Genomic DNA, 27,515 nt, shown 5'->3' on the forward strand with positions numbered 1-27,515 from the left:
TCTGCATAAAGAGACACTTTGTAGTTATTACCCCCTAAAGGTATCCCTACTATTTGCTCGTTTTCTCTAATACGTGCTGCCAACATTTCAATGCTGAGGACGAACAGTATGGGGGAAAGAGGGCAACCCTGTCATGTTCCATTACTTATGTTAAGGTTATCTGAAAGGAGGCCGTTTATCCTAACTTTTGCAGTTGGTGAGAGGTACAATGCCTTGATTCTATTAATTATTGTGGCCCCAAATCCAAATTTTTGTATTGTGGAGAAAAGAAAATCCCAATTTAGACGGTCGAAAGCCTTTTCGGCGTCTGTGGATAGGAAGACTGTTTTAATGTTATTGGCTTTTGCGTATTCCATCAGCTGGAGTGCCCTGATGGTGTTGTCTCTTGCCTCTCTCCCCCCCACAAACCCCGTCTGATCAGCGTGTATAAGTGTTGGTAGGATCGGGTTTATGCGTGATGCTATAATTTTGGCAAGGATTTTAAGATCAGTATTTAAAAGCGAAATGGGCCTAAAATTAGATGGGGAGTCTTGATCTTTTCCAGCTTTAGGGATTACTGAGATATGTGCTTCTTTCATTAGCATTGGGAGGTGTCCTTCCTCATCCAAAGTGTGGAACAGGGATAGAAGGGGAGCAACTAGTAGATCTTTGAATGTCTTATAATATTTATTTGTAAGGCCGTCCGGACCAGGGCTTTTCCCGGATGGCAGGTCTGATATGGCTTTCAGAATTTCCTGTGCAGTAATCGGTGAGTCTAGGCTCTGCCTTTGTTGTTCGGAGAGCGAGGGAACTGATATCGAGTCTAAATAGGCTAGTATATCTTGCTTATTCGGGGGTGATTTGGTAGTCGATAGATTATAAATATGTTCGTAATATTTCCTAAAAGTTTCAGCAATGTTTGGGCTATCATGGATTGTGTGTCCGTCTGTATCTTTAATAGAATATATATGGTTCGTTGAAGCTTTCTTACGTAGGGCTCTGGCTAACAGAGGGCCAGATCTATTGCCTCCGTGAAAATATACTTTTTTAAGGGCAAGGGCTCTTTTATGTGCTGCTCTTTGTAAGTAGTTGTTAACTGCGCTCCTAGCGGCCGTTAGGTTATCTAGTGTCGTATCACTGCCGGGGTTAAGTTTGTGTGCGTTTTCTGCTAGTTGCAGATGTCGGGTGAGGTTATTGTATTCTAAGTTTTGGGCTCTTCTTTTCCTTGCGCTGAGCTGTATAAAGCTGCCCCTAACAACTGCCTTATGGGCTTCCCATAACGTACTGATGTTGTCTACAGAGTTAGTATTGTGTCTGAAATATTCTTCTATTGTTTGTTTAAGTTTGGTGACTAGGTCTGGATCATGTAGTAATGAGTCATCTAGTCTCCATATAGTATGTCGTAGAGGTTTATTTACCCAGTCCAGTTCTAGACTAATCGTCGAGTGATCCGTCCATGCTGCCGTATAGAATTCTGTATGTGATGCTAATGACATGGTATTATGGTCTACAAGGAAATAATCGATCCTTGAAAAGGATCTTTGTGTATGTGAGTAGTGTGTGAATTCTTTTTTCTGTGGGTGTTGCAGTCTCCAGATATCGACTAAGGTATTTACCCGCAGGCAGTCAATTATATTTTGAGGGTTGTAGTTACTACAGGTCTTTTTGTTGGATGAACTATCTATCTTTGGGTTTAGAGTTACGTTTAAGTCACCTCCTACCACCACTGCGCCTGATTGTAGCTCTAAGATTTTGTTGCTGGCTCCTCTTAGAAATCTAAGCTGGCCCGTGTTAGGGGCATACAAGCATGCGAGGGTCACTTGCGTGTTAAAGAGAAGCCCTGTGAGGATCAGGATTCTCCCCTCCGGGTCCTCAAATTTATTAGTAAGTTGGAAATGGGTGTTTTTATGGAATAGGATTCCTACTCCTGCTACTTTCTTTAGGGGATGGGAGTTGAAAAACCCTACAGGGTATTCTGGGGACGAAAATCTTGGGGGGTCTCGCCCCAAAAAATGGGTCTCCTGAACGAAGACTATGTCTCCTCTATGCTTCCTGAAGTGATTTAATGCAATTGACCTCTTGGTGGGTGAGTTAAGGCCCCTGCAGTTTTGTGATAAAAGTTTAAGTTGGTGTGAGGACATGTTTAATGTTGAAAAATGGTGCAGTGTTGAAGAGGCGACTGAGATAGAATGAAGGGTACCTTATAAGAGAGCAGAGTAGTCCTGTCGATAAGATAAGGTGGTCAGGAGCGTCGTGAGAGAGCATGTGGGTTATATCGTGAGTCGCAGAGTTTTTCTGAACCCTATTAGTGATGTCATTCTTTCTGTGTACATGGCAGACCCAAACTGATTGGCATAAGCTACCTTCTGTATCTATGGTGACAAAAATCGTTATTGTACATGCAGTAACAAACATAATAAACAAAACAATGACTAACAAGAAACAAGAAACAGGGAACAAACATTGAGCCAGGCTAAAGGTCGCCCTGGCTGTATGGGGGAAAATAAACATGAAACCGAACACAGTTTAGCTAGGGAGTGCTTGAAACATTCATATGATATCTGATATAGCCTATTTCTGTATATTTACCCTAAGGTATACTATATTTCTTCATATAGTAGCTTTGCGGACCTCCTAAGAGGTTAAATAAAGGGTACATATTCAAACAATCAACCTGTAAATAGTAGAGCCAAATAAAACTGTGATTTATGAAAACTTCACTATAACTTATAAAGTGACGCTAAAGTCATTCAAAAGATTGTCTCACAAAGCTCCAAAGGGACTCTCTAATGGGTTGCTTGTGCTCCTTCAAGTGTCCTTCATGATAGAGGGAGAGGGAGTGGGTGGAAATCTCTGTCTCTTTCTGTTAACCCTCTGCCATTGTGAGCGTTGGGGTTGAGGTGGGTGAGAATCATCCATGGGTGGTGAATTTTTGTCATTGCATCTTGGCAAATTAGGGGTAGGTATGCGTAGGGCTGTGCAAAATTCCTCCAGGTCTCCTGGTTCTTTGTATGTGATTATTTTGTTGTCTTTGTTAACTCTGATACTAAATGGGTAGCCCCACCGGTATTGGATCGCGTGATCACGCAAATGTTCTGTTAAGTATTTTGCCTCTCTTCTGTTGGCCAGGGTAACCGGGCTCAGGTCTGCATATATCTGAATTTGCTTCCCTTCAAAAGTGATTGGGGAGATTTTCCTGGCTGCTTGGGCTATTACCTCCTTGTCTTGGTATTTGTGGAATTTTAAAACAATGTCTCTGGGAGGTTCCGAATCTTTTGGTCTAGGCCTCAAGGCCCGGTGGGCCCTATCTAGTTGAAGAGGTAAGGAAGTGGGGTCGTTTGTCAGGAACTTGAACAAATTCTGCAGGTATTGAGGTATATGCTCTCCTGTAATGCTCTCTGGCACTCCTCTGATTCGCAGATTTTGCCTCCTTCCTCTGTTATCCAAGTCTTCAAGCTGGCTTTTAAGTTGTTGTAGTTGGATGTCATGAATGGAGAGGCAACGTGAGTGTTCATCTATAGTGTTATTAGTATCATTAGCCTGCTCCTCTAAGTATTCCATTCTTTCTCCAAGCTCTGCTATTTCTTTTTTGACTTCTGCAAGTCCTTCCTTTAGAATTTTCCCCACATGTTGAATCAATGCAGTGAAGTCTTCCTTAGTTGGTAAGGAATTGATGTCTGCTTTAGTAAGTGGAGCATTATGGCTATCTGGGTTCTCAGCAGAGTTTACCGTCGTAGTGGAATCTTGTTCAGAATCTGTATCTGGGCCTTGTGATGGGCTTAATGCCTTGAAATAAGTATTAAGTTTGGACCCCGTGTTAGAAGGAGTTTTCGGCATTTTATCCCCTTTTAATTGTCTTCTGGCTGCCATGTGGGATGATATCTGAAGCTTTAAGTTATAGTTAAAGGGGTTAGTACGTTTGATGTCTGTAGCGTGTGAGCCAGATGCGTATTGCAATAAGAGCAGCCCTGCACGAGGGGTTAATGGCGGTTTTGGCCCTTAGTTTCTGCGGTATGTGAAGTTCGTTAGGAAAGCTTTTGAATCGTAAGTCCAATTAGCCCTCACTAGTGTTGTGGCTAGTGAATGTTGTGATGCTTTATTTTAGGCAAATGTGCGTAAGTGATTAGGCTCCTCTGTTGTTCGCGCGTACTGCGCGCTTCGTTTAATAAGGCCTGCAGTGGTGGCTTATCTGTTGCAGTGTGTTTTATTTAGTATCTCAGCTTCTGAATAGTATGCTATGCTCGGTGCGGTGGGTGTTTAATTACCTCAGTGAGGATCTCATTTGCAGCGGTCCGCCCGGTAAACGTTGTATTAAGGCCCAGGCCGGCTGATGCCGGAACTTTCGGATGTTTTCAAAGAACTTGATCTTAGGGCCGATGCTGAGTCACAATTGTCGCTTAAGCTGTGCCACTGGCAGACGTGCTGTGTAACGGAGCAAGTTTGAGTATGTTTCTCTTAGTTTGGCATACTTTATAGGTGCTCCCTAGCTTCACTTAACACGGAGCTCAGTTTAGTTGCGACCGTCCATGTCGGCAGTCGGCTCCGCCCCCCTATAAATACAATGTTTATTAAGATACATCTAGGTTTTATAATGCAAATTAAAATAGGCAAGTGTAGAATCTTTTTTTAGTTATTGCAGGTGTTTGAACTGATGACTGGTTTGGTCTAGGCACTGCTGATTATGAGGAACAGATGGAATCACAAATCCTATTTATTTGGTATTTGGATGCATTCTCTTTTGATTGCTGCTCTCAACTCATTGATTGTTGCAGATTTTGTGCAATAAACCTTATCTTTGACATATCCCAATAAAAAAGTCCAGAGGTGTAAGGTCTGGTGAACGTGGGGGGGAATTCAATGCTACCTCTTCGCCCAATCCATCTGTTCGGCAAATTTTCGTCAAGCTAGTCCCTCACATCACAATGGTAATGGGGAAGTGCTCCATCTTGCTGGCAGTAAAACTCCTGATTTCCAAATTGCTCTTGAATTCGTGGCATGAGATTCTTGCAGCAAGTTCAGACCAACGGGACCAGTGACTTTGTTTTAAAAAAAGAAATTACGCCCAACTCTGATAATCCACATCACACAATAACCCCTGGTAAGGTTACGTGATGTTCAACTGTGACGTGTGGGTTCTAAGGTGCCTAGTAGGTGCAATTGTGATGATAAACTGAACCAATGTGGCCTCATCGCTCCAGACAATATTGTTAGGTAACTGCACATTTTGCAAGGTACCACTCACAAATTTCAACTCTCCAGTCAGGATCATCTTCATTGAGGTGTTGGACCAATGCCAGAATAAAAGTTTTCAAATGAGCGTGCTTCAAGATGCAATGGGCGCTTGATTTTGGGATTCCTGTCTCACAGGCTGTTTGTCAAACATATTTTCTTGGTGATTGGTTGAGAGTTTCCAACAGCTCTGCTTCTCATGTGGGACTCGTGGACAACTGCAGTCTTTCAGAACGCCCTTTATGGACATCTTGAACAGTTCCATTTGCTTCAAACTTATCTTTGATGCGAGTAATGGTGAGTCGCGTTGGTGGATCTGTTTGTAACTCCCTTATGAACAGTCTTTGCACTTCAGCTACGTCCTCGCACTTCCAGTAGCACTTTAAGATACATTTCCTTTTTTCAAAGTTTAATCTTGCTATATGTGATGATATCTTGGTACTGTCTTCCTCACTCTATAATTGCTTTGAGACATGTGCACCTTTTCATATTTCATATTATTCGTTTTAACAAAGTTATCCTGTTTCTGGCATTCATTTAATTTCCAAAAACTATATACAGTATATATTGGTCTTTAAGTGCAACCCTATTGATATTTTGCAACCCTGAAACATATTTTGAGGTTTTTTCTGGTCTAATATATCTGGTGTCAGAGGATAATTTTGTTGTTAGTTTCAAAACAAATAAAATCTGAACTTTTTCATTAGTCTTATTGCTTTTGCATTTTTTTTAAAATTCATTTTATTACCCGCTGTTGCAATGATACACTTTTTTTGCTAAAATGAAATACTTTAGACGTGTGAGGTTTTAAAGGGACAGTATGCACTCATTTTCATATAACTGCATGTAATAGACACTACTATAAAAAATAAGATGCACAGATACTGATATAAAAATCCAGTATAAAACTGTTTAAAATCTTACATAGAAGCTCTCAGTTTAGCTCTGTTGAAAAGGTAGTTGGAAAGCCCACTGCAAGTGGGAAATAAGACACTCCCCCTCCCCACTTCTTTTGCATATGAAAAGACCCTTTACACAAACAGGAGCAAGCTGGAGAAGGTAGCTGACGGTATTCTCATAAAACTTTGGGGTTTGGTTAGGAGACTGAAAATCAGAGCAATGTTATTTGAAATAAGCAAAACTAAACATTTAAAAAAAACAAAACAAAAAAAACTTTATGGGCTATATAAAATAGATCATCTACAAAACATTTATGCAAAGAAAAAATGAGTGTATAATGTCCCTTTAAAAGTCCTTCCAAAAAACATAGGTCATGATAATTGTTCTTTCTTTCTTCATATAAATTGGTAGCATTATTTTGGAGGAAGAAAAGTCACACAGTACAGTGTTTATGTAAAAAAAATATATATACATATACCAATTTGCTATGTTAAAATACCTTCATTTTCTTGTTTAATACTGAAAATTTTTAGGGCTTCAAATAACATTATTTTTGCTTTGAGAATCTTTGAAAGTATATAGAAGGAATGATCTATTTTTTGCCCATTGAGTACTTGTTTTTTTAACATAGAAAAAAAGGAAATGGTAGCAGAAAATAGCACATTTCAGTCATCGACTGTATACTCTGTATTGTTTCCCAGGCTTGCTCACTGGGAACAGAGCTAAAGTACCAAGCCGGTGCACTTGAGAACTATACAAATGTGTCGCTATTTAACATTTCAACAGAACAATCAATCTTCACTGGTCATAAGCCTTTTTAGAACAATTTGGCATCATTTGATGCAAATACAAATGATATGCATTTTGAAAAGGTTAATCACAAACCAGTCACCTAATTTGCAAGTCACCTTAAAAGCAAGTAAAGTAATTTGGAACCTCCAGTCAGTTGGCTTAAAAATAAAACGTTGTCCTAAACAATGGGGTAAAATCTATGCCAGATCTTTTTATCCTATTTTTAAAAATTGGTGAATTTTTAGACAACTAACGTTATCAGCAGGAATATAATGCACTCCAAGGATAGTCGGGAAAGCTGTTTTATGATTTGGCCTAATCATACAAGACACTTGCATAGGGTGGTAGATTTGGAGGGGGACAGCATTTATTTGTGGCTATATTTGTAAGAAGCTTACAGTTAATTTAGAAGTATTATACAGGTATATAGTTGGCGATTTTGCTTGCATAGTAGGCAGTATAATAACAGACTGCCCATGAAGCTTACAGTTTGGAGGTAGCTATGAACCTTTTTTATTCAACTAGCTATTGCCTTTAGTTCTGTTTTAGCAAAATAAAGTCTTGCTAATTAATATGTTCAACATTAACAAAAAGGCTAAATTGTTTAACAGAGAAAAATGAACATGTAATTGATGAAATTGATAAATGAATCCCTATGCAATAAATAAGTAAAAATTGCATAAAACTTATAAACAGCCAAATGCATTTTATTCTCCATCTGAAGTTAACTTATAAAGAGTATTTTATATTTAACCTATAGTTATTATTTATATTACCCTCTCTGTGGACACCTCTACCAATTATTGACCACACCCATTGGAAATTGTTGCATAAAAAAACACCACATAGCCATGAAGTCTCTTTTATAGTATGCAACCTTTGTCCACAAGTCAGTACATTAAATTTATGTCCCACTAGATCTGCCATGGTCAACTGTAAGTGCTATTATGAAGTGGAGGAGTCCGGGAGCAAAAACAGCCCTACAAAATGGTAGACAATGCAAACTCACAGAGCGAGGCTGCTGCATGAAATACTACAAAGTTTAAAACTGCCTCTGGAAAGAACATTAGCACAAAAACTGTGTTAGGAGCATCATGAAACTGGTTTTCAAGTCCAAATAGCTGTACACAGGCCTTACATTAACATACACAATGCCAAACATTTCCTGGAGTTGTGTGTGTGTGTGTGTGTATATATATATATATATATATATATATATATATATATATATATATATATATATATATACTGTATGTATGTGTGTGTATATATGTGTGTATATATATATATATATATATATATATATAAAAAATATGTATGTGTGTAATTTTCTTACACAGACTGGCCATTCCACACCAAGACTGACACAGTGTGCATTCATTAGGTGCTTTTCTTAAACTTTACTGTACCCTTATTAGTAGTTATGCTCCATCTATACTGCACAAATAGTAAACCGCATCTGATCTGAGGTCAGCACCTAGCATGTGAAGGTGGGGCTGATCTTACAAAAAATAACTACATCTTAAAAATATATATGCTGGTGTTGTGTATCCCCAGTATAATTTTGAGTTCTATGCCCTTCTAATGAGTTGGAATAATTTTGTAAGGAATGTCACACACTTGTTTTACCAATGCATAGATTTAGACCTTATACTGCATGTGCTTGCTCCGGTTAATCTAGGCGGCAGGCGGAACTGCATTTGATTGGCTGTACCGCCAAGTCATTTTGAATAACCATGTGTCTTAAACAGAAGTAAAGATGTGTTTTGTCTGTTTGCTATTGAGTTATGGAGTTTGTAAAACTTGCATTTTTCTATTTTCTAGTAGGTTTTAAATTCAGTAAATTTAACTTACTGGCCTGATAAGTGGTTGTAAGTTTATGATATGCGTTATCTTGGTTTAAGTTCTCAGGCTTTATTTATTTAAAACTTATCATCTGTGCCTTGAACTTGGAGTAAATATTGTGTGTTTTTTGTATTCTACTTAGCCCAACTATAAAGACCTCTCCTTTCTTTACAGAACTCAACTGTAACCATTGAAGAATTTCACTGCAAACTGCAGGAGGCCACTAACTTTCCCCTCCGACCTTTCGTCATCCCATTCCTTAAGGTAATAACGAGAACTCTCAATTACAAAATATATGAATGCTTGAATTTTACTCTTTAGTATTGACTTTTTGTGTTTTGTTTCCCTGTCCCAGAGTTAATAGGCTCCTATTTGTCTTTTAAAGGTACCCAGTCATTTTTTTATACATATATGCAGAGTATTTACAGGCAAATCAATTTCATAAAAATAAATATTTTATTAGCATTAAATTATTGTAGTATTATGCTTTGCACAGAGGGTACAGGTAAGCACCACTTGAAAAATACTAAATATTTATTATAAACAAAAATGAGTCATAGAGCATTATCGTGGATGGGGAACATTGGCCCTCCAGATGTTTAAGAACTACATTTACCATGATGCTCAACTGGACTTCAGAGTGCCTAAGCATCATGGGTAATGTAGTTCTGAAACATCAGAAGTGCCATGGTTCCCCATCCCTGATTTATATAAATAAAGATGATAAACATTACAAAACCACGTGAAATTAAAAGTATAAAAATAACTGAAATGCTTTACTCACAATACTAATAAAATTCTTTCTGCCCCAAGGATAATTGGCTTTAAAAAATGAAATGTCCATCCACTCAATTTTTCCTTGCCTCCCAAGCAAATATCTAGTTTCACATTACACATTATAAAACCATTTTTATTTCATTCCAAGGTGACCAATATGGCCTCTTTTCAAAGAAGGCAGGGGAGCCAATTACTCAAACAACATTTATGCTTTAGATATAAAATGCAGTTTAAACAGTTTCTGCTATAGCCACGTGCATTCTCCTAAGCTACCATAAAACTGTCTTGACTAATTTAGTTTTCAACAAACCATACCAAGAAAACAAAACAAATTTGATAATATGAGTAATTTGGAAAGTTGCTTAAAATTGTATGATCCATCTAAATCTTGAAAGTTCAATTTTGACTTTAAAATTGGACAAGTTCTAAAGAGTAGGTAAAACAATATTGTATCTAGAGAAGGTAATTTGCATGCAGAGACCCCATTTATCAATACCTTTCAACTGAGTACATTTTTTGTCTTTAGCTCAGGAACATCCATTAATATATACATTTTAAAACACCTCTTGTAGTTGCTAATTTTTTTTAATAACTCCATTTTAGATGTAATATCTGTTTAAAGCAAAAGATGGTTTGAAAATATATTTCTCTTGTTAAGTGTGTTCAGTCCACGGGTCATCCATTACTTATGGGATATATTCTCCTTCCCAACAGGAAGTTGCAAGAGGATCACCCAAGCAGATCTGCTATATAGCTCCTCCCCTCACATGTCATACCCAGTCATTCTCTTGCAAGTCTCAACAAAGAAGGAGGTCGCGAGAGGAGATAGGAGTTTTTTACCTAATTATTCTTCAATCAAAAGTTTATTATTTTAAATGGCACCGGAGTGTGCTGTTTTTTCTCTCAGGCAGTATTTAGAAGAAGAATCTGCCTGCGTTTTCTATGATCTTAGCAGACGTAACTAAGATCCACTGGCTGTTCTCGCACATTCTGAGGAGTGGGGTAACTTCAGAAAAGGGAATAGCATGCGGGGTCCCCCGCAAATGAGGTATGTGCAGTAATATTTTCTAGGAATGGAATTGACTAAGAAAACACTGCTGTTACCCATATGATGTAAGTACAGCCTTTAATGCAGTAGTAGCGACTGATATCAGGCTGATAAATGTATGCGCAGTTGAGTTATTTTCTAGGGACTAGAATTTGACTGAGAAAATACTGTTAATACTGAAATAAATGTATGAGCCTTAACTGCAGTAGAAGCGACTGGTAGCAGGCTTAGTGATAACTTTGCATAACACTGGAAAGTTGTTTTTAAAACGTTTACTGGCATGTTATTCGTTTTGTGAGGTACTTTGGTGATAAATCTTTTTGGGCATGATTTTTTTCCATATGGCTAACGTATATTTCTGCATAGAAACAGTTGTAACAGGCCTCCCACTGTTGTGTTATGAGTGGGAGGGGCCTTTTTTTAGCGCCTTGTTGCGCAGTTAAAATTCTAGCACAGTCTTCCTGCTTCTTCCTCCTTGATCCAGGACGTCTCCAGAGAGCTCAGGGGTCTTCAAAATTCATTTTTGAGGGAGGTAATCAGTCACAGCAGACCTGTGACAGTGTGTTTGACTGTGATAAAAGCGTTAAATCTTAAATTGATTATCCGTTTTTGGGTATTGAGGGGTTAATCATCCGTTTGCTAGTGGGTGCAATCCTCTGCTAAATTCATACATTTACTGTTAAAATTGTTGGCTATAACTGAATTAGTTCATTGTTATTTCAACTGTGACAGTTTTTTGTGTTTTTAAAAGCGCTGCAGCGTTTTTTCTATTGCTTGTAAAGTTTTTTTCCAAGCTTGCTAGCCTTCATTGCTAGTCTGTTTAAACATGTCTGATACAGATGAATCTACTTGTTCATTATGTTTAAAAGCCAATGTGGAGCCCAATAGAAATATGTGTACCAATTGTATTGATATTACTTTGAATAAAAGTCAATCTGTACCGGTAAAGAAATTATCACCAGACAACGAGGGGGAAGTTATGCCGTCTAACTCTCCTCACGTGTCAGTACCTTCGCCTCCCGCTCAGGAGGTGCGTGAGATTGTGGTGCCAAGTACATCAAGGCCCTTACAAATCACTTTGCATGATATGGCTAATGTTATGAAAGAAGTATTATCTAATTTGCCTGAGTTAAGAGGCAAGCGCGATAGCTCTGGGTTAAGGACAGAGCGCGCCGATGACACGAGAGCCATGTCCGATACTGCGTCACAATTTGCAGAACATGAGGACGGAGAGCTTCATTCTGTGGGTGACGGATCTGATCCGGGGAGACCGGATTTAGAAATTTCAAATTTTAAATTTAAGCTTGAGAACCTCCGTGTATTGCTAGGGGAGGTGTTAGCGGCTCTGAATGATTGCGACACGGTTGCAATCCCAGAGAAATTATGTAGGCTGGATAAATACTATGCGGTACCGGTGTGTACTGATGTTTTTCCTATACCTAAAAGGCTTACAGAGATTATTAGCAAGGAGTGGGATAGACCCGGTGTGCCCTTTTCCTCTCCTCCGATATTTAGAAAAATGTTCCCAATAGACGCCACCACACGAGACTTATGGCAGACGGTCCCTAAGGTGGAGGGAGCAGTTTCTACTTTAGCCAAGCGTACCACTATCCCGGTGGAGGATAGTTGTGCTTTCTCAGATCCAATGGATAAAAAATTAGAAGGTTACCTTAAGAAAATGTTTGTTCAACAAGGTTTTATATTACAGCCCCTTGCATGCATTGCGCCCGTCACTGCTGCAGCGGCATTCTGGTTTGAGTCTCTGGAAGAGGCTATTCGCACAGCACCATTGGATGAGATTATGAACAAGCTTAAAGCCCTTAAGCTAGCTAATGCATTTGTTTCGGATGCCGTTGTGCATTTAACCAAACTAACGGCTAAGAACTCCGGATTCGCCATCCAGGCGCGCAGAGCGCTATGGCTTAAATCCTGGTCAGCAGATGTGACTTCTAAATCTAAATTGCTTAATATTCCTTTCAAAGGGCAAACCTTATTCGGGCCCGGCTTGAAAGAAATTATTGCTGACATTACTGGAGGTAAGGGTCACACCCTTCCTCAGGACAGGGCCAAATCAAAGGCCAAACAGTCTAATTTTCGTGCCTTTCGTAATTTCAAGGCAGGAGCAGCATCAACTTCCTCCGCTCCAAAACAGGAAGGGACTGCTACTCGTTACAGACAGGGTTGGAAAGGCAACCAGTCCTGGAACAAGGGCAAGCAGGCCAGAAAACCTACTTCTGCCCCTAAGACAGCATGAAGAAAGGGCCCCCTATCCGGAAACGGATCTAGTGGGGGGCAGACTTTCTCTCTTCGCCCAGGCCTGGGCAAGAGATGTACAGGATCCCTGGGCGTTGGAGATCATATCTCAGGGATACCTTCTGGACTTCAAAACTTCTCCTCCACAAGGGAGATTTCATCTGTCAAGGTTATCAACAAACCTAATAAAGAAAGAGGCATTTCTACGATGTGTACAAGACCTCTTAGTAATGGGAGTGATCCACCCGGTTCCGCGGACGGAACAAGGGCAAGGTTTTTACTCAAATCTGTTTGTGGTTCCCAAAAAAGAGGGAACCTTCAGGCCAATCTTGGACCTGAAGATCTTAAACAAATTCCTAAGGGTTCCATCGTTCAAAATGGAAACTATTCGAACCATCCTACCCATGATCCAAGAGGGTCAGTATATGACCACAGTGGACTTAAAGGATGCCTACCTTCACATACCGATTCACAAAGATCATTATCGGTACCTAAGGTTTGCCTTTCTAGACAGGCATTACCAGTTTGTAGCTCTTCCCTTCGGGTTGGCTACGGCCCCGAGAATTTTTACAAAGGTTCTGGGCTCGCTTCTGGCGGTACTAAGACCGCGAGGCATAGCGGTGGCTCCGTACCTAGACGACATTCTGATACAAGCGTCAAGTTTTCAAAATGCAAAGTCTCATACAGAGATAGTTCTAGCATTTCTGAGGTCGCATGGGTGGAAAGTGAACATGGAAGAGAGTTCTCTGTTACCACTCACAAGGGTTCCCTTTCTAGGGATTCTTATAGATTCTGTAGAGATGAAGATTTACCTGACGGAGTCCAGGTTATCAAAAATCCTAAATGCTTGCTGTGTCCTTCATTCCATTCCAAGCCCATCGGTAGCTCAGTGCATGGAAGTAATCGGCTTAATGGTCGCGGCAATGGACATAGTGCCATTTGCGCGCCTGCATCTCAGACCGCTGCAACTATGCATGCTAAGTCAGTGGAATGGGGATTACTCAGATCTGTCCCCTTTACTAAATCTGGACCAGGAGGCCAGAGATTCTCTTCTCTGGTGGTTGTCGCGGGTTCATCTGTCCAAAGGAATGACTTTTCGCAGACCAGATTGGACGATTGTAACAACAGATGCCAGCCTACTAGGCTGGGGTGCAGTCTGGAACTCCCTGAAGGCTCAGGGATCGTGGACTCAGGAGGAGAAACTCCTCCCAATAAACATTCTGGAATTAAGAGCAATATTCAATGCTCTTCTAGCTTGGCCTCAGTTAGCAACACTGAGGTTCATCAGATTTCAGTCGGACAACATCACGACTGTGGCTTACATCAATCATCAAGGGGGAACCAGGAGTTCCCTAGCGATGTTGGAAGTCTCGAAGATAATTCGCTGGGCAGAGTCTCACTCTTGTCACCTGTCAGCGATATACATCCCAGGCGTGGAGAACTGGGAGGCGGACTTTTTAAGTCGCCAGACCTTTCATCCGGGGGAGTGGGAACTTCACCCGGAGGTGTTTGCTCAACTGATTCTTCGTTGGGGCGAACCGGAGCTGGATCTCATGGCATCTCGCCAGAACGCCAAGCTTCCTTGTTACGGATGCAGGTCCAGGGACCCGGGAGCGGTGCTGGTAGATGCACTAGCAGCCCCTTGGGTTTTCAACATGGCTTATGTGTTTCCACCATTTCCATTGCTACCTCGACTGATTGCCAGGATCAAACAGGAGAGAGCATCAGTGATTCTGATAGCGCCTGCGTGGCCACGCAGGACCTGGTATGCAGACCTAGTGGACATGTTGTCCTGTCCACCATGGTCTCTGCCTCTGAGGCAGGACCTTCTAATTCAGGGTCCTTTCAAACATCCAAGCCTAATTTCTCCTGTTAAGTGTGATCAGTCCACGGGTCATCATTACTTCTGGGATATTAACTCCTCCCCAACAGGAAGTGCAAGAGGATCACCCAGCAGAGTTGCTATATAGCTCCTCCCCTCTACGTCACACCCAGTCATTCTCTTGCACCCAACTAATAGATAGGATGTGTGAGAGGACTGTGGTGATTATACTTAGTTTTTATAACTTCAATCAAAAGTTTGTTATTTTAAAACAGCACCGGAGTGTGTTGTTCCTTCTCAGGGAGAATTTGAAGAAGAATCTACCTGAGTTTCTATATGATTTTAGCCGGAGTAGTTAAGATCATGTTGCTGTTCTCGGCCATCTGAGGGGTGAGGTATACTTCAGATCAGGGGACAGCGGGCAGGGTCACCTGCAAAGAGGTATGTAGCAGCTTATTATTTTCTGAGAATGGAATTGATTAGAAAATACTGCAAATACCTATATAAAGTAAGTTCAGCCTTAAATGCAGTAGTAGCAACTGGTATCAGGCTGTCATGTATGTATATTTTCACTTCAGTATTCTGGGGAATGGCACTTCACTGGAATGATACTGTATGAATAAACCTTAGCCTATATTGCAGTGAGAACGGCTAGCAGTAGGTTTCTGTGACAATTTATTATCAGGTTAAACGTTTTGCTGGCATGTTAAATCGTTTAATTTTCTGAGGTACTGGGTGAAAAATTGTATTGGGCACTAATTATCCACTTGGCGGGCATTTTATTCAATTTTTGACAGTTTACTGATCTCCCTCACTGTTGTGTGTGAGGGGGAGGGGCTTAATTTGGTGCTTTTGCTACGCATCAGGAATTCAGTCACAAGTCTGTTTTTCTTCCCTGCATGATCCGGTTCGTCTCTACAGAGCTTAAGGGTCGTCAAAAGTTATTTTGAGGGAGGTAATCACTCACAGCAGACCTGTGAGAGAGTGCTTGACTGTGATAAAAAACGTTATATTCTGTACTTTTTTTCTGTCAATTAAGGGTTAGTTATCCATTGCTAATGGGGACAATCCTTTGCTAAATATATATTTTTCCGGTTAAAATTTGATTTTATTGTTTCTCAACTGTCATAACTTCTGTGCTTCTTAAAGGCACAGTACGTTTTTTTCATACTATTGAAATTTAAATTGAAAAGTATTTCCAAGCTGCTGGTTTAATTGCTAGTGTGTTTAACATGTCTGATTCAGAGGAATATCTCTGTGCTATATGTGCTAAAGCCAAAGTGGAGCCCAATAGAAATTTATGTACTAATTGCATTGATGCTACTTTAAATAAAAGTCAATCTGTACAAATTGAACATCATTCACCAAACAACGAGGGGAAAGTTATGCCGACTAACTTGCCTCACGTGTCAGTACCTGAATCTCCCGCTCGGGAGGTGCGTGATTTGGTAACGCCGAGTACTTCAGGGCGGCCATTACAAATCACATTGCAGGACATGGCTAATGTTATGACTGAAGTTTTGTCTAAATTACCAGAACTTAGAGGGAAGCGTGACCACTCTGGGGTGAGAACAGAGTGCGCTGATAATAATAGGGCCATGTCAGATACTGGGTCACAGTATGCGGAACATGAGGACGGAGAGCTTCAATCTGCAGGTGACGGTTCTGATCCCAATAGAGTGGATTCAGACATTTCTAATTTTAAGTTTAAGCTTGAGAACCTCCGCGTTCTACTAGGGGAGGTATTAGCGGCTCTGAATGATTGTAACACCGTTGCAATTCCAGAGAAGTTATGTAGGCTGGATAGATACTATGCGGTACCGGCGAGTACTGACGTATTTCCTATACCTAAGAGGCTTACAGAGATAATTACTAAGGAGTGGGATAGGCCCGGTGTACCCTTTTTCCCCCCCTCCTGTATTTAGGAAAATGTTCCCAATAGACGCCACCACGCGGGACTTATGGCAGACGATCCCTAAGGTGGAGGGAGCGGTTTCTACTCTGGCTAAGCGTACCACTATCCCGGTGGAGGATAGCTGTGCCTTTTCAGATCCAATGGATAAAAAATTAGAGGGTTACCTTAAGAAAATGTTTGTTCAACAAGGTTTTATACTACAACCCCTGGCATGTATTGCGTCTGTCGCGGCCGCTTTTTGGTCCGAGTCCCTGGAAGAGACTCTTGACTCAATTACTATCGAAGAAATTTCAAACAGGCTTAAAACCATTAAGCTAGCTAATTCATTTGTTTCAGATGCCGTAGTACATTTAACTAAACTTACGGCTAAGAATTCCGGTTTCGCCATTCAGGCACGCAGAGCTCTGTGGCTAAAATCGTGGTCAGCTGACGTTACTTCTAAATCTAAGTTACTTAACATACCTTTCAAAGGGCAGACCTTATTCGGGCCCGGTTTGAAAGAAATTATCGCTGACATTACAGGAGGTAAAGGCCATGCCCTGCCTCAAGACAGAGCCAAGCCTAGGGCTAGACAGTCTAATTTTCGTTCCTTTCGTAATTTCAAAGCAGGAGCAGCATCAACTTCCTCTGCTCCAAAACAGGAAGGAGCTGTTGCTCGTTACAGACAAGGCTGGAGACCTAACCAGTCCTGGAACAAGGGCAAGCAGGCCAGAAAACCTGCTGCTGCCCCTAAGACGGCATGAATTGAGGGCCCCCGATCCGGGAACGGATCTAGTGGGGGGCAGACTTTCTCTCTTCACCCAGGCTTGGGCAAGAGATGTCCAGGATCCCTGGGCACTAGAGATCATATCTCAGGGATATCTTCTGGATTTCAAAACCTCTCCCCCAAAAGGGAGATTCCATCTGTCAAGGTTGTCAACAAACCAAATAAAGAAGGAGGCGTTTCTACGCTGCGTACAAGATCTGTTACTAATGGGAGTGATCCATCCGGTTCCGCGGTCGGAACACGGACAGGGATTTTACTCAAATCTGTTTGTGGTTCCCAAGAAAGAAGGAACCTTCAGACCAATCTTGGATTTAAAGATCCTAAACAAATTCCTAAGAGTTCCATCGTTCAAAATGGAAACTATTCGGACAATTCTACCCATGATCCAAAAGGGTCAGTACATGACCACAGTGGATTTAAAGGATGCTTACCTTCACATTCCGATTCACAGAGATCATTACCAGTATCTAAGGTTTGCCTTCCTAGACAGGCATTACCAGTTTGTAGCTCTTCCATTCGGGTTGGCTACGGCTCCAAGAATCTTCACAAAGGTTCTGGGGGCTCTTCTGGCGGTGCTAAGACCGCGAGGAATTTCGGTAGCTCCATACCTAGACGACATTCTGATACAAGCTTCAAGCTTTCAAACTGCCAAGTCTCATACAGAGTTAGTACTGGCATTTCTAAGATCGCATGGGTGGAAGGTAAACGAAAAGAAGAGTTCTCTCTTTCCACTCACAAGAGTTCCCTTCTTGGGGACTCTTATAGATTCTGTAGAAATGAAGATCTACCTGACAGAAGACAGGTTAACAAAACTTCAAAACGCTTGCCGTGTCCTTCATTCCATTCAACACCCGTCAGTGGCTCAATGCATGGAGGTGATCGGCTTAATGGTAGCGGCAATGGACATAGTACCCTTTGCACGCTTACACCTCAGACCGCTGCAATTGTGCATGCTAAGTCAGTGGAATGGGGATTACTCAGATTTGTCCCCTACTCTGAATCTGGATCAAGAGACCAGAAATTCTCTTCTGTGGTGGCTCTCTCGGCCACATCTGTCCAGGGGGATGCCATTCAGCAGACCAGAATGGACGATTGTAACAACAGACGCCAGCCTGCTAGGTTGGGGCGCTGTCTGGAATTCCCTGAAGGCTCAGGGATCATGGACTCAGGAGGAGAGTCTCCTGCCAATAAACATTCTGGAATTGAGAGCAGTTCTCAATGCCCTTCTGGCTTGGCCCCAGTTAACAACTCAGGGGTTCATCAGATTTCTGTCGGACAACATCACGACTGTAGCTTACATCAACCATCAAGGAGGGACAAGAAGCTCCCTAGTAATGATGGAAGTATCAAAGATAATTCGCTGGGCAGAGTCTCACTCTTGCCACCTATCAGCAATCCACATTCCGGGAGTGGAGAACTGGGAGGCGGATTTCTTAAGTCGTCAGACTTTTCATCCGGGGGAGTGGGAACTTCATCCGGAGGTCTTTGCCCAAATACTTCGTCGTTGGGGCAAACCAGAAATAGATCTCATGGCGTCTCGACAGAACGCCAAGCTTCCTCGTTACGGGTCCAGATCCAGGGATCCGGGAGCGGCCCTGGTAGATGCTTTGACAGCACCTTGGACCTTCGTGAGAGCTTATGTGTTTCCACCCTTCCCGATGCTTCCTCGATTGATTGCCAGGATCAAACAGGAGAGAGCATCGGTGATTCTAATAGCGCCTGCGTGGCCACGCAGGACCTGGTATGCAGATCTAGTGGACATGTCATCCTGTCCACCTTGGTCTCTGCCTCTGAGACAGGACCTTCTGATTCAAGGTCCCTTCAAACATCAAAATCTAATTTCTCTGAAGCTGACTGCCTGGAAATTGAACGCTTGATTTTATCAAAACGTGGATTTTCTGAGTCAGTAATTAATACCTTAATACAGGCTAGGAAGCCTGTTACCAGAAAGATTTACCATAAAATATGGCGTAAATACCTATATTGGTGCGAATCCAAAGGTTACTCTTGGAGTAAGGTTAGGATTCCTAGGATATTGTCTTTTTTACAAGAAGGTTTAGAAAAGGGTTTATCCGCTAGTTCCTTAAAGGGAGAGATCTCAGCTCTGTCCATTCTGTTGCACAAACGTCTGTCAGAAGTTCCAGACGTTCAGGCTTTTTGTCAGGCTTTGGCCAGGATTAAGCCCGTGTTTAAAACTGTTGCTCCGCCATGGAGTTTAAACCTTGTTCTTAACGTTTTACAGGGCGTTCCGTTTGAACCCCTTCATTCCATTGATATAAAGTTGTTATCTTGGAAAGTTCTATTTTTAATGGCTATTTCCTCGGCTCGAAGAGTCTCTGAGTTATCAGCCTTACATTGTGATTCTCCTTATTTGATTTTTCACTCGGATAAGGTAGTTCTGCGTACTAAACCTGGGTTCTTACCTAAGGTAGTCACTAACAGGAATATCAATCAAGAGATTGTTGTTCCATCCTTGTGTCCAAATCCTTCTTCAAAGAAGGAACAACTTCTGCACAATCTGGATGTAGTTCGTGCCCTAAAATTTTATTTACAGGCAACTAAAGATTTTCGACAAACGTCTTCCCTGTTTGTCGTTTACTCTGGTCAGAGGAGAGGTCAAAAAGCTTCTGCTACCTCTCTCTCTTTTTGGCTTCGTAGCATAATACGCTTAGCTTATGAGACTGCTGGACAGCAGCCTCCCGAAAGAATTACAGCTCATTCCACTAGAGCTGTGGCTTCCACTTGGGCCTTTAAGAATGAGGCCTCTGTTGAACAGATTTGCAAGGCTGCAACTTGGTCTTCGCTTCATACTTTTTCCAAATTTTACAAATTTGACACTTTTGCTTCTTCGGAGGCTATTTTTGGGAGAAAGGTTCTTCAGGCAGTGGTTCCTTCTGTATAAAGAGCCTGCCTGTCCCTCCCGTCATCCGTGTACTTTTGCTTTGGTATTGGTATCCCAGAAGTAATGATGACCCGTGGACTGATCACACTTAACAGGAGAAAACATAATTTATGCTTACCTGATAAATTCCTTTCTCCTGTAGTGTGATCAGTCCACGGCCCGCCCTGTTTTTTATGGCAGGTCAAAATTTTTAAATTATACTCCAGTCACCACTGCACCCTTTGGCTTCTCCTTTCTCGTTGGTTCTTGGTCGAATGACTGGGTGTGACGTAGAGGGGAGGAGCTATATAGCAACTCTGCTGGGTGATCCTCTTGCACTTCCTGTTGGGGAGGAGTTAATATCCCAGAAGTAATGATGACCCGTGGACTGATCACACTACAGGAGAAAGGAATTTATCAGGTAAGCATAAATTATGTTTTCTCTGAAGCTGACTGCATGGAGATTGAACGCTTGATTCTATCAAAGCGTGGTTTTTCGGAGTCGGTTATTGATACATTAATACAGGCTCGGAAACCTGTTACCATAAAAATCTACCATAAGATATGGCGTAAATATTTATATTGGTGTGAATCCAAGAGATTGGCTTTTCTTCAAGAAGGTTTAGAAAAGGGTTTATCCGCTAGTTCGTTAAAGGGACAGATTTCTGCTCTGTCTATTCTTTTACACAAACGTCTGGCAGAGAATCCAGACGTCCAGGCTTTTTGTCAGGCTTTGGCTAGGATTAAGCCTGTGTTTAAAACTGTTGCTCCTCCGTGGAGCTTAAACTTGGTTCTTAAAGTTCTTCAGGGTGTTCCGTTTGAACCCCTTCATTCCATTGATATTAAGCTTTTATCTTGGAAAGTTCTGTTTTTGATGGCTATTTCCTCGGCTCGAAGAGTCTCTGAGTTATCTGCCTTACATTGCGATTCTCCTTATCTGATTTTCCATTCAGACAAGGTAGTTCTGTGTACTAAACCTGGGTTTTTACCTAAGGTTGTTTCTAACAGGAATATCAATCAGGAGATTGTTGTTCCATCATTATGTCCTAATCCTTCTTCAAAGAAGGAACGTCTTTTGCATAATCTGGACGTAGTCCGTGCCCTGAAGTTCTACTTACAGGCAACTAAAGATTTTCGGCAAACTTCTCTGTTTGTCGTTTATTCTGGTCAGAGGAGAGGTCAAAAGGCTTCGGCCACCTCTCTCTCTTTTTGGCTTCGTAGCATAATACGTTTAGCCTATGAGACTGCTGGACAGCAGCCTCCTGAAAGAATTACAGCTCATTCCACTAGAGCTGTGGCTTCCACCTGGGCCTTTAAGAATGAGGCCTCTGTTGAACAGATTTGCAAGGCTGCAACTTGGTCTTCACTTCATACCTTTTCAAAATTTTACAAATTTGACACTTTTGCTTCTTCGGAGGCTGTTTTTGGGAGAAAGGTTCTACAGGCAGTGGTTCCTGCCTTGTCCCTCCCTTCATCCGTGTACTTTAGCTTTGGTATTGGTATCCCATAAGTAATGGATGACCCGTGGACTGAACACACTTAACAAGAGAAAACATAATTTATGCTTACCTGATAAATTTATTTCTCTTGTAGTGTGTTCACTCCACGGCCCGCCCTGTCTTTTTGAGGCAGGTTCTAAATTTTAAATTATAACTCCAGTCACCACTGCACCTTATAGTTTTTCCTTTCTCGTCTTGTTTCGGTCGAATGACTGGATATGACATGTGAGGGGAGGAGCTATATAGCAGCTCTGCTTGGGTGATCCTCTTGCAACTTCCTGTTGGGAAGGAGAATATATCCCATAAGTAATGGATGACCCGTGGACTGAACACACTACAAGAGAAATAAATTTATCAGGTAAGCATAAATTATGTTTTCTTCCTTTCTTCTGTTATAGAATAAATCAGATGCTGCCAAACATTAGCACTGTTAAACTTGCAGCCAGGGCTTTCTGAGTATCCACACTGAGAGGCACAAGTAACCTTAATTTAACATTCCAGCAAAATAATAAGCTTTACACATAAACAATGCACCATGTTAATTCAGTCTTCTTATCACTCAAAAGGCAAAGTGTCAGTTTGTCTGGTAAAGTACTTTGACTTTTTTTTTTATTTATAAAATAAAGCAGATTGTGTATTTATTCATAGGCCAACCTACCACTTCTCCAGCGTGAGTTGCTGCACTGTGCCCGTGCTGCCAAACAGACACCCTCACAGTACTTGGCACAGCATGAGCATATCCTCCTTAACACAAACAGCAGCTCCTCCTCTTCCTCTCCATCTGACTCCTCAGAACTACTCATGGAGGTGAATGGAAATGGGACAAGACATAGCCCAGACAGGTAACAATAAATATGTCTGTATGACAGAAATGTATCTAAAGTGAAAAGAGGGTGCATAGAAAATCTATAGAATGTTGGGGTGAAGCATGCACATGAAAAGTAGCTCTAAAAGAATGACCATAATAAAGACTGTGTGTTAAGTATTTTTCTGGGTAAACTGATGACAGATTTCAGGATCCTTATGTGCAATAAATATAGAGCTGACTTACAGCAAATTAAAAATTAGCAGTCACTAGATAGGAGTGCATGAGCAGCCTTCATTTAGAATTCGTTGTCTAGCAGGGATTAAAAGGAAAATTTGTTTCTCTTCATTCTTTAATGGCAGAGCAGTACAATAGTGTGTGTGCAAAGGATGAACGAGTATAGTGTTTGATTTCGGCAGCGCAGTACCATAGTGTGCGCACAAAGGATGAACGAGTATAGTGTTTGATTTCGGCAGCGCAGTACCATAGTGTGCGCACAAAGGATGAACGAGTATAGTGTTTGATTCCGGCAGAGCAGTACCATAGTGTGCGCACAAAGGATGAACGAGTATAGTGTTTGATTCCGGCAGAGCAGTACCATAGTGTGCGCACAAAGGATGAACGAGTATAGTGTTTGATTCCGGCAGAGCAGTACCATAGTGTGCGCACAAAGGATGAACGAGTATAGTGTTTGATTCCGGCAGAGCAGTACCATAGTGTGCGCACAAAGGATGAACGAGTATAGTGTTTGATTCCGGCAGAGCAGTACCATAGTGTGCGCACAAAGGATGAACGAGTATAGTGTTTGATTTCGGCAGCGCAGTACCATAGTGTGCGCACAAAGGATGAACGAGTATAGTGTTTGATTCCGGCAGAGCAGTACCATAGTGTGCGCACAAAGGATGAACGAGTATAGTGTTTGATTCCGGCAGAGCAGTACCATAGTGTGTGCGTGCAAAGGATGAACGAGTATAGTGTTTGATTTCGGCAGCGCAGTACCATAGTGTGCGCACAAAGGATGAACGAGTATAGTGTTTGATTTCGGCAGCGCAGTACCATAGTGTGTGCGTGCAAAGGATGAACGAGTATAGTGTTTGATTTCGGCAGCGCAGTACCATAGTGTGCGTGCAAAGGATGAACGAGTATAGTGTTTGATTTCGTCAGAGCAGTACCATAGTGTGCGCGCGCAAAGGATGAACGAGTATAGTGTTTGATTTCGTCAGAGCAGTACCATAGTGTGCGCGCGCAAAGGATGAACGAGTATAGCGTTTGATTTCGTCAGAGCAGTACCATAGTGTGCGCGCGCAAAGGATGAACGAGTATAGCGTTTGATTCCGGCAGAGCAGTACCATAGTGTGTGCGCAAAGGATGAACGAGTATAGCGTTTGATTCCGGCAGAGCAGTACCATAGTGTGCGCACAAAGGATGAACGAGTATAGTGTTTGATTCCGGCAGAGCAGTACCATAGTGTGCGTGCAAAGGATGAACGAGTATAGTGTTTGATTTCGGCAGCGCAGTACCATAGTGTGCGTGCAAAGGATGAACGAGTATAGTGTTTGATTCCGGCAGAGCAGTACCATAGTGTGCGCACAAAGGATGAACGAGTATAGTGTTTGATTCCGGCAGCGCAGTACCATAGTGTGCGCAAAGGATGAACGAGTATAGTGTTTGATTCCGGCAGAGCAGTACCATAGTGTGCGCGTGCAATGGATGAACGAGTATAGTGTTTGATTCCGGCAGAGCAGTACCATAGTGTGCGCGTGCAATGGATGAACGAGTATAGTGTTTGATTCCGGCAGAGCAGTACCATAGTGTGCGCACAAAGGATGAACGAGTATAGTGTTTGATTCCGGCAGAGCAGTACCATAGTGTGCGCACAAAGGATGAACGAGTATAGTGTTTGATTTCGGCAGCGCAGTACCATAGTGTGCGCACAAAGGATGAACGAGTATAGTGTTTGATTTCGGCAGCGCAGTACCATAGTGTGCGCACAAAGGATGAACGAGTATAGTGTTTGATTCCGGCAGAGCAGTACCATAGTGTGCGCACAAAGGATGAACGAGTATAGTGTTTGATTCCGGCAGAGCAGTACCATAGTGTGTGCGTGCAAAGGATGAACGAGTATAGTGTTTGATTTCGGCAGCGCAGTACCATAGTGTGCGCACAAAGGATGAACGAGTATAGTGTTTGATTTCGGCAGCGCAGTACCATAGTGTGTGCGTGCAAAGGATGAACGAGTATAGTGTTTGATTTCGTCAGAGCAGTACCATAGTGTGCGCGCGCAAAGGATGAACGAGTATAGTGTTTGATTTCGTCAGAGCAGTACCATAGTGTGCGCGCGCAAAGGATGAACGAGTATAGCGTTTGATTTCGTCAGAGCAGTACCATAGTGTGCACGCGCAAAGGATGAACGAGTATAGCGTTTGATTCCGGCAGAGCAGTACCATAGTGTGCGCACAAAGGATGAACGAGTATAGTGTTTGATTCCGGCAGAGCAGTACCATAGTGTGCGTGCAAAGGATGAACGAGTATAGTGTTTGATTCCGGCAGAGCAGTACCATAGTGTGCGCACAAAGGATGAACGAGTATAGTGTTTGATTCCGGCAGCGCAGTACCATAGTGTGCGCAAAGGATGAACGAGTATAGTGTTTGATTCCGGCAGAGCAGTACCATAGTGTGCGCGTGCAATGGATGAACGAGTATAGTGTTTGATTCCGGCAGAGCAGTACCATAGTGTGCGCGTGCAATGGATGAACGAGTATAGTGTTTGATTCCGGCAGAGCAGTACCATAGTGTGCGCGTGCAATGGATGAACGAGTATAGTGTTTGATTCCGGCAGAGCAGTACCATAGTGTGCGCACAAAGGATGAACGAGTATAGTGTTTGATTCCGGCAGAGCAGTACCATAGTGTGCGCACAAAGGATGAACGAGTATAGTGTTTGATTCCGGCAGCGCAGTACCATAGTGTGCGCAAAGGATGAACGAGTATAGTGTTTGATTCCGGCAGAGCAGTACCATAGTGTGCGCGTGCAATGGATGAACGAGTATAGTGTTTGATTCCGGCAGAGCAGTACCATAGTGTGCGCGTGCAATGGATGAACGAGTATAGTGTTTGATTCCGGCAGAGCAGTACCATAGTGTGCGCACAAAGGATGAACGAGTATAGTGTTTGATTTCGGCAGAGCAGTACCATAGTGTGCGCGTGCAATGGATGAACGAGTATAGTGAGGAGCTATACCTCTGTGTAGAGGGAACAGAGCAGACAATTAGATACAAAAAGTTATTGCAGTTGACCGTCATTATGTGATGGCCACAAAATGCATTTTTGTAAGTAACCATAAATATGAAAGAAAATATGTTTTTGTGTTAATTTAAATTTAGGCGAATTAGTATCGTTGATCACATTTACATATGTGTTCATCATGGTGTAGATCTGGGGATCTATAAATTTGTGGGGTTTTTTAGGAGAGAAGATAGCTGCTTTGAGAGAGACTCTGTTCCTCCAGAACCTCCTGCCAAGAGAGTCTGCACTATTAGCCCGGCTCCTCGTCACAGTCCTGCCCTGTCATTGCCACTGCTTAATAATGCTAGTCAGTTTCACCCAACTCCACCACCCCTGCAACACTATTCTCTGGATGATATTCCCGGATCACATCTATACAGAGACCCTCTGAACAAGATTGGCGAGCACAGGGATGTACGAGAACGGCACCACACAATAGGTAATGGCACATTGCCTTGTTTAAAGGGACAGTCTACTACAGAATGTTTACTGTTTAAAAAAGATAGATAACCTTTATTACCTCAGCCAACACTGTTATATTAATATACTTTTTACCTCTGTGATTACCTTGTATATAAGCCTCTGCAAACTGCCCCCTTATTTTAGTTATTTTGACAGATGTGCCCTCTCATAAGTAACTCCACAGGCGTGAGCACGTTATCTATATGGCACGCGTGAGCTAACGCCCTCTAGCTATGAAAAACTGTCAAATGCATTCAGATAAGAGGTGGCCTTCAAGGGCTTAGAAATTAGCGTGTGAGCCTAATTAGGTTTAGCTTTCAACTAAGAGAACAAAGCAAATTTGATGGTAAAAGTTAATTGGAAAGTTGTTTAAAATTACATTCCCTATCCGAATCATGAAATATTAATTTTGACTAGACTGTCCCTTTTAAGGGTTGGCATGATGTTTGATAGCTTGTCACTTACACATCTATATTTGCTTTACAGGAATAAATGGCAGTTTAAATAATGGTTACCAAGATGAGCTGGTAGACCATCGGCTCACTGAGAGAGAATGGGCAGAGGAATGGAAGCATCTGGACCATGTAAGTTCAGTGTTTTCAGTTTAGTATCTATTTTATTATGTTTACATTATCAACATTATATTACAATGTGGTTTAGAAAGGTTACAATACAGTTAGCTCTACAAGCAATGGCATTGTACAGTATCTAACTATTCACATGGGCTGCTTATACCTACTCTTTCTGTCTAGGCTCTAAACTGTATTATGGAGATGGTAGAGAAGACGCGTCGCTCAATGGCTGTCCTGAGAAAATGTCAAGAAGTGGATAGAGATGAGTTGAACTATTGGAAGAGGCGCTGCAGTGAATCAGTTGATCTCCGGAAGGGGGGGGACCAACTAAGTAGACAACACAGCCCAACCAGTACCGACTCTGGATCTAATGGTGAGTACAAGTTTAACCAAAGCTTTAGGTATCAACGGTTGTTGCTGGGTAAAAAGTCTAATGATGATGCCTTAGTACATAGATTTCTGCAGAAGTTGCACAAGAACGCCACCTAATGGCAGCAATGCAGTATTGGACAAACAGTATTGAACAGTAGATGTTAGAGATGTAAAGCCAACACCACACCCCTTACCAGCTGTTACTCATTTAGCCACCCTATGAACTCAGTGCTCAGTAATTAAAGAGTTAAGTCCTGTGTATGAATCTTGGTTACCTGAACTTTTTGCCTTGTTTCCCATTTATGAACCTTTGC

The 27,515-nt window shown here is 41.9% G+C and overlaps 1 protein-coding gene across 2 annotated transcripts in view; it reads left to right on the forward strand.

Moving 5' to 3' along the window:
* CBFA2T2 (CBFA2/RUNX1 partner transcriptional co-repressor 2) overlaps positions 1-27,515 on the forward strand; it is a 186,005-nt gene that overhangs the window by 132,737 nt on the left and 25,753 nt on the right. For both annotated transcript variants that reach the window (XM_053712832.1, XM_053712837.1), the window contains exons 4-8: positions 8,920-9,009; positions 22,355-22,548; positions 25,978-26,234; positions 26,744-26,841; positions 27,010-27,202. In XM_053712832.1, the coding sequence (XP_053568807.1) occupies positions 8,920-9,009; positions 22,355-22,548; positions 25,978-26,234; positions 26,744-26,841; positions 27,010-27,202 (832 nt within the window). The remainder of the gene's footprint in view (positions 1-8,919; positions 9,010-22,354; positions 22,549-25,977; positions 26,235-26,743; positions 26,842-27,009; positions 27,203-27,515) is intronic.

This window comes from Bombina bombina, chromosome 1, assembly GCF_027579735.1.
Source record: "Bombina bombina isolate aBomBom1 chromosome 1, aBomBom1.pri, whole genome shotgun sequence".
NCBI lineage: Eukaryota > Metazoa > Chordata > Amphibia > Anura > Bombinatoridae > Bombina > Bombina bombina.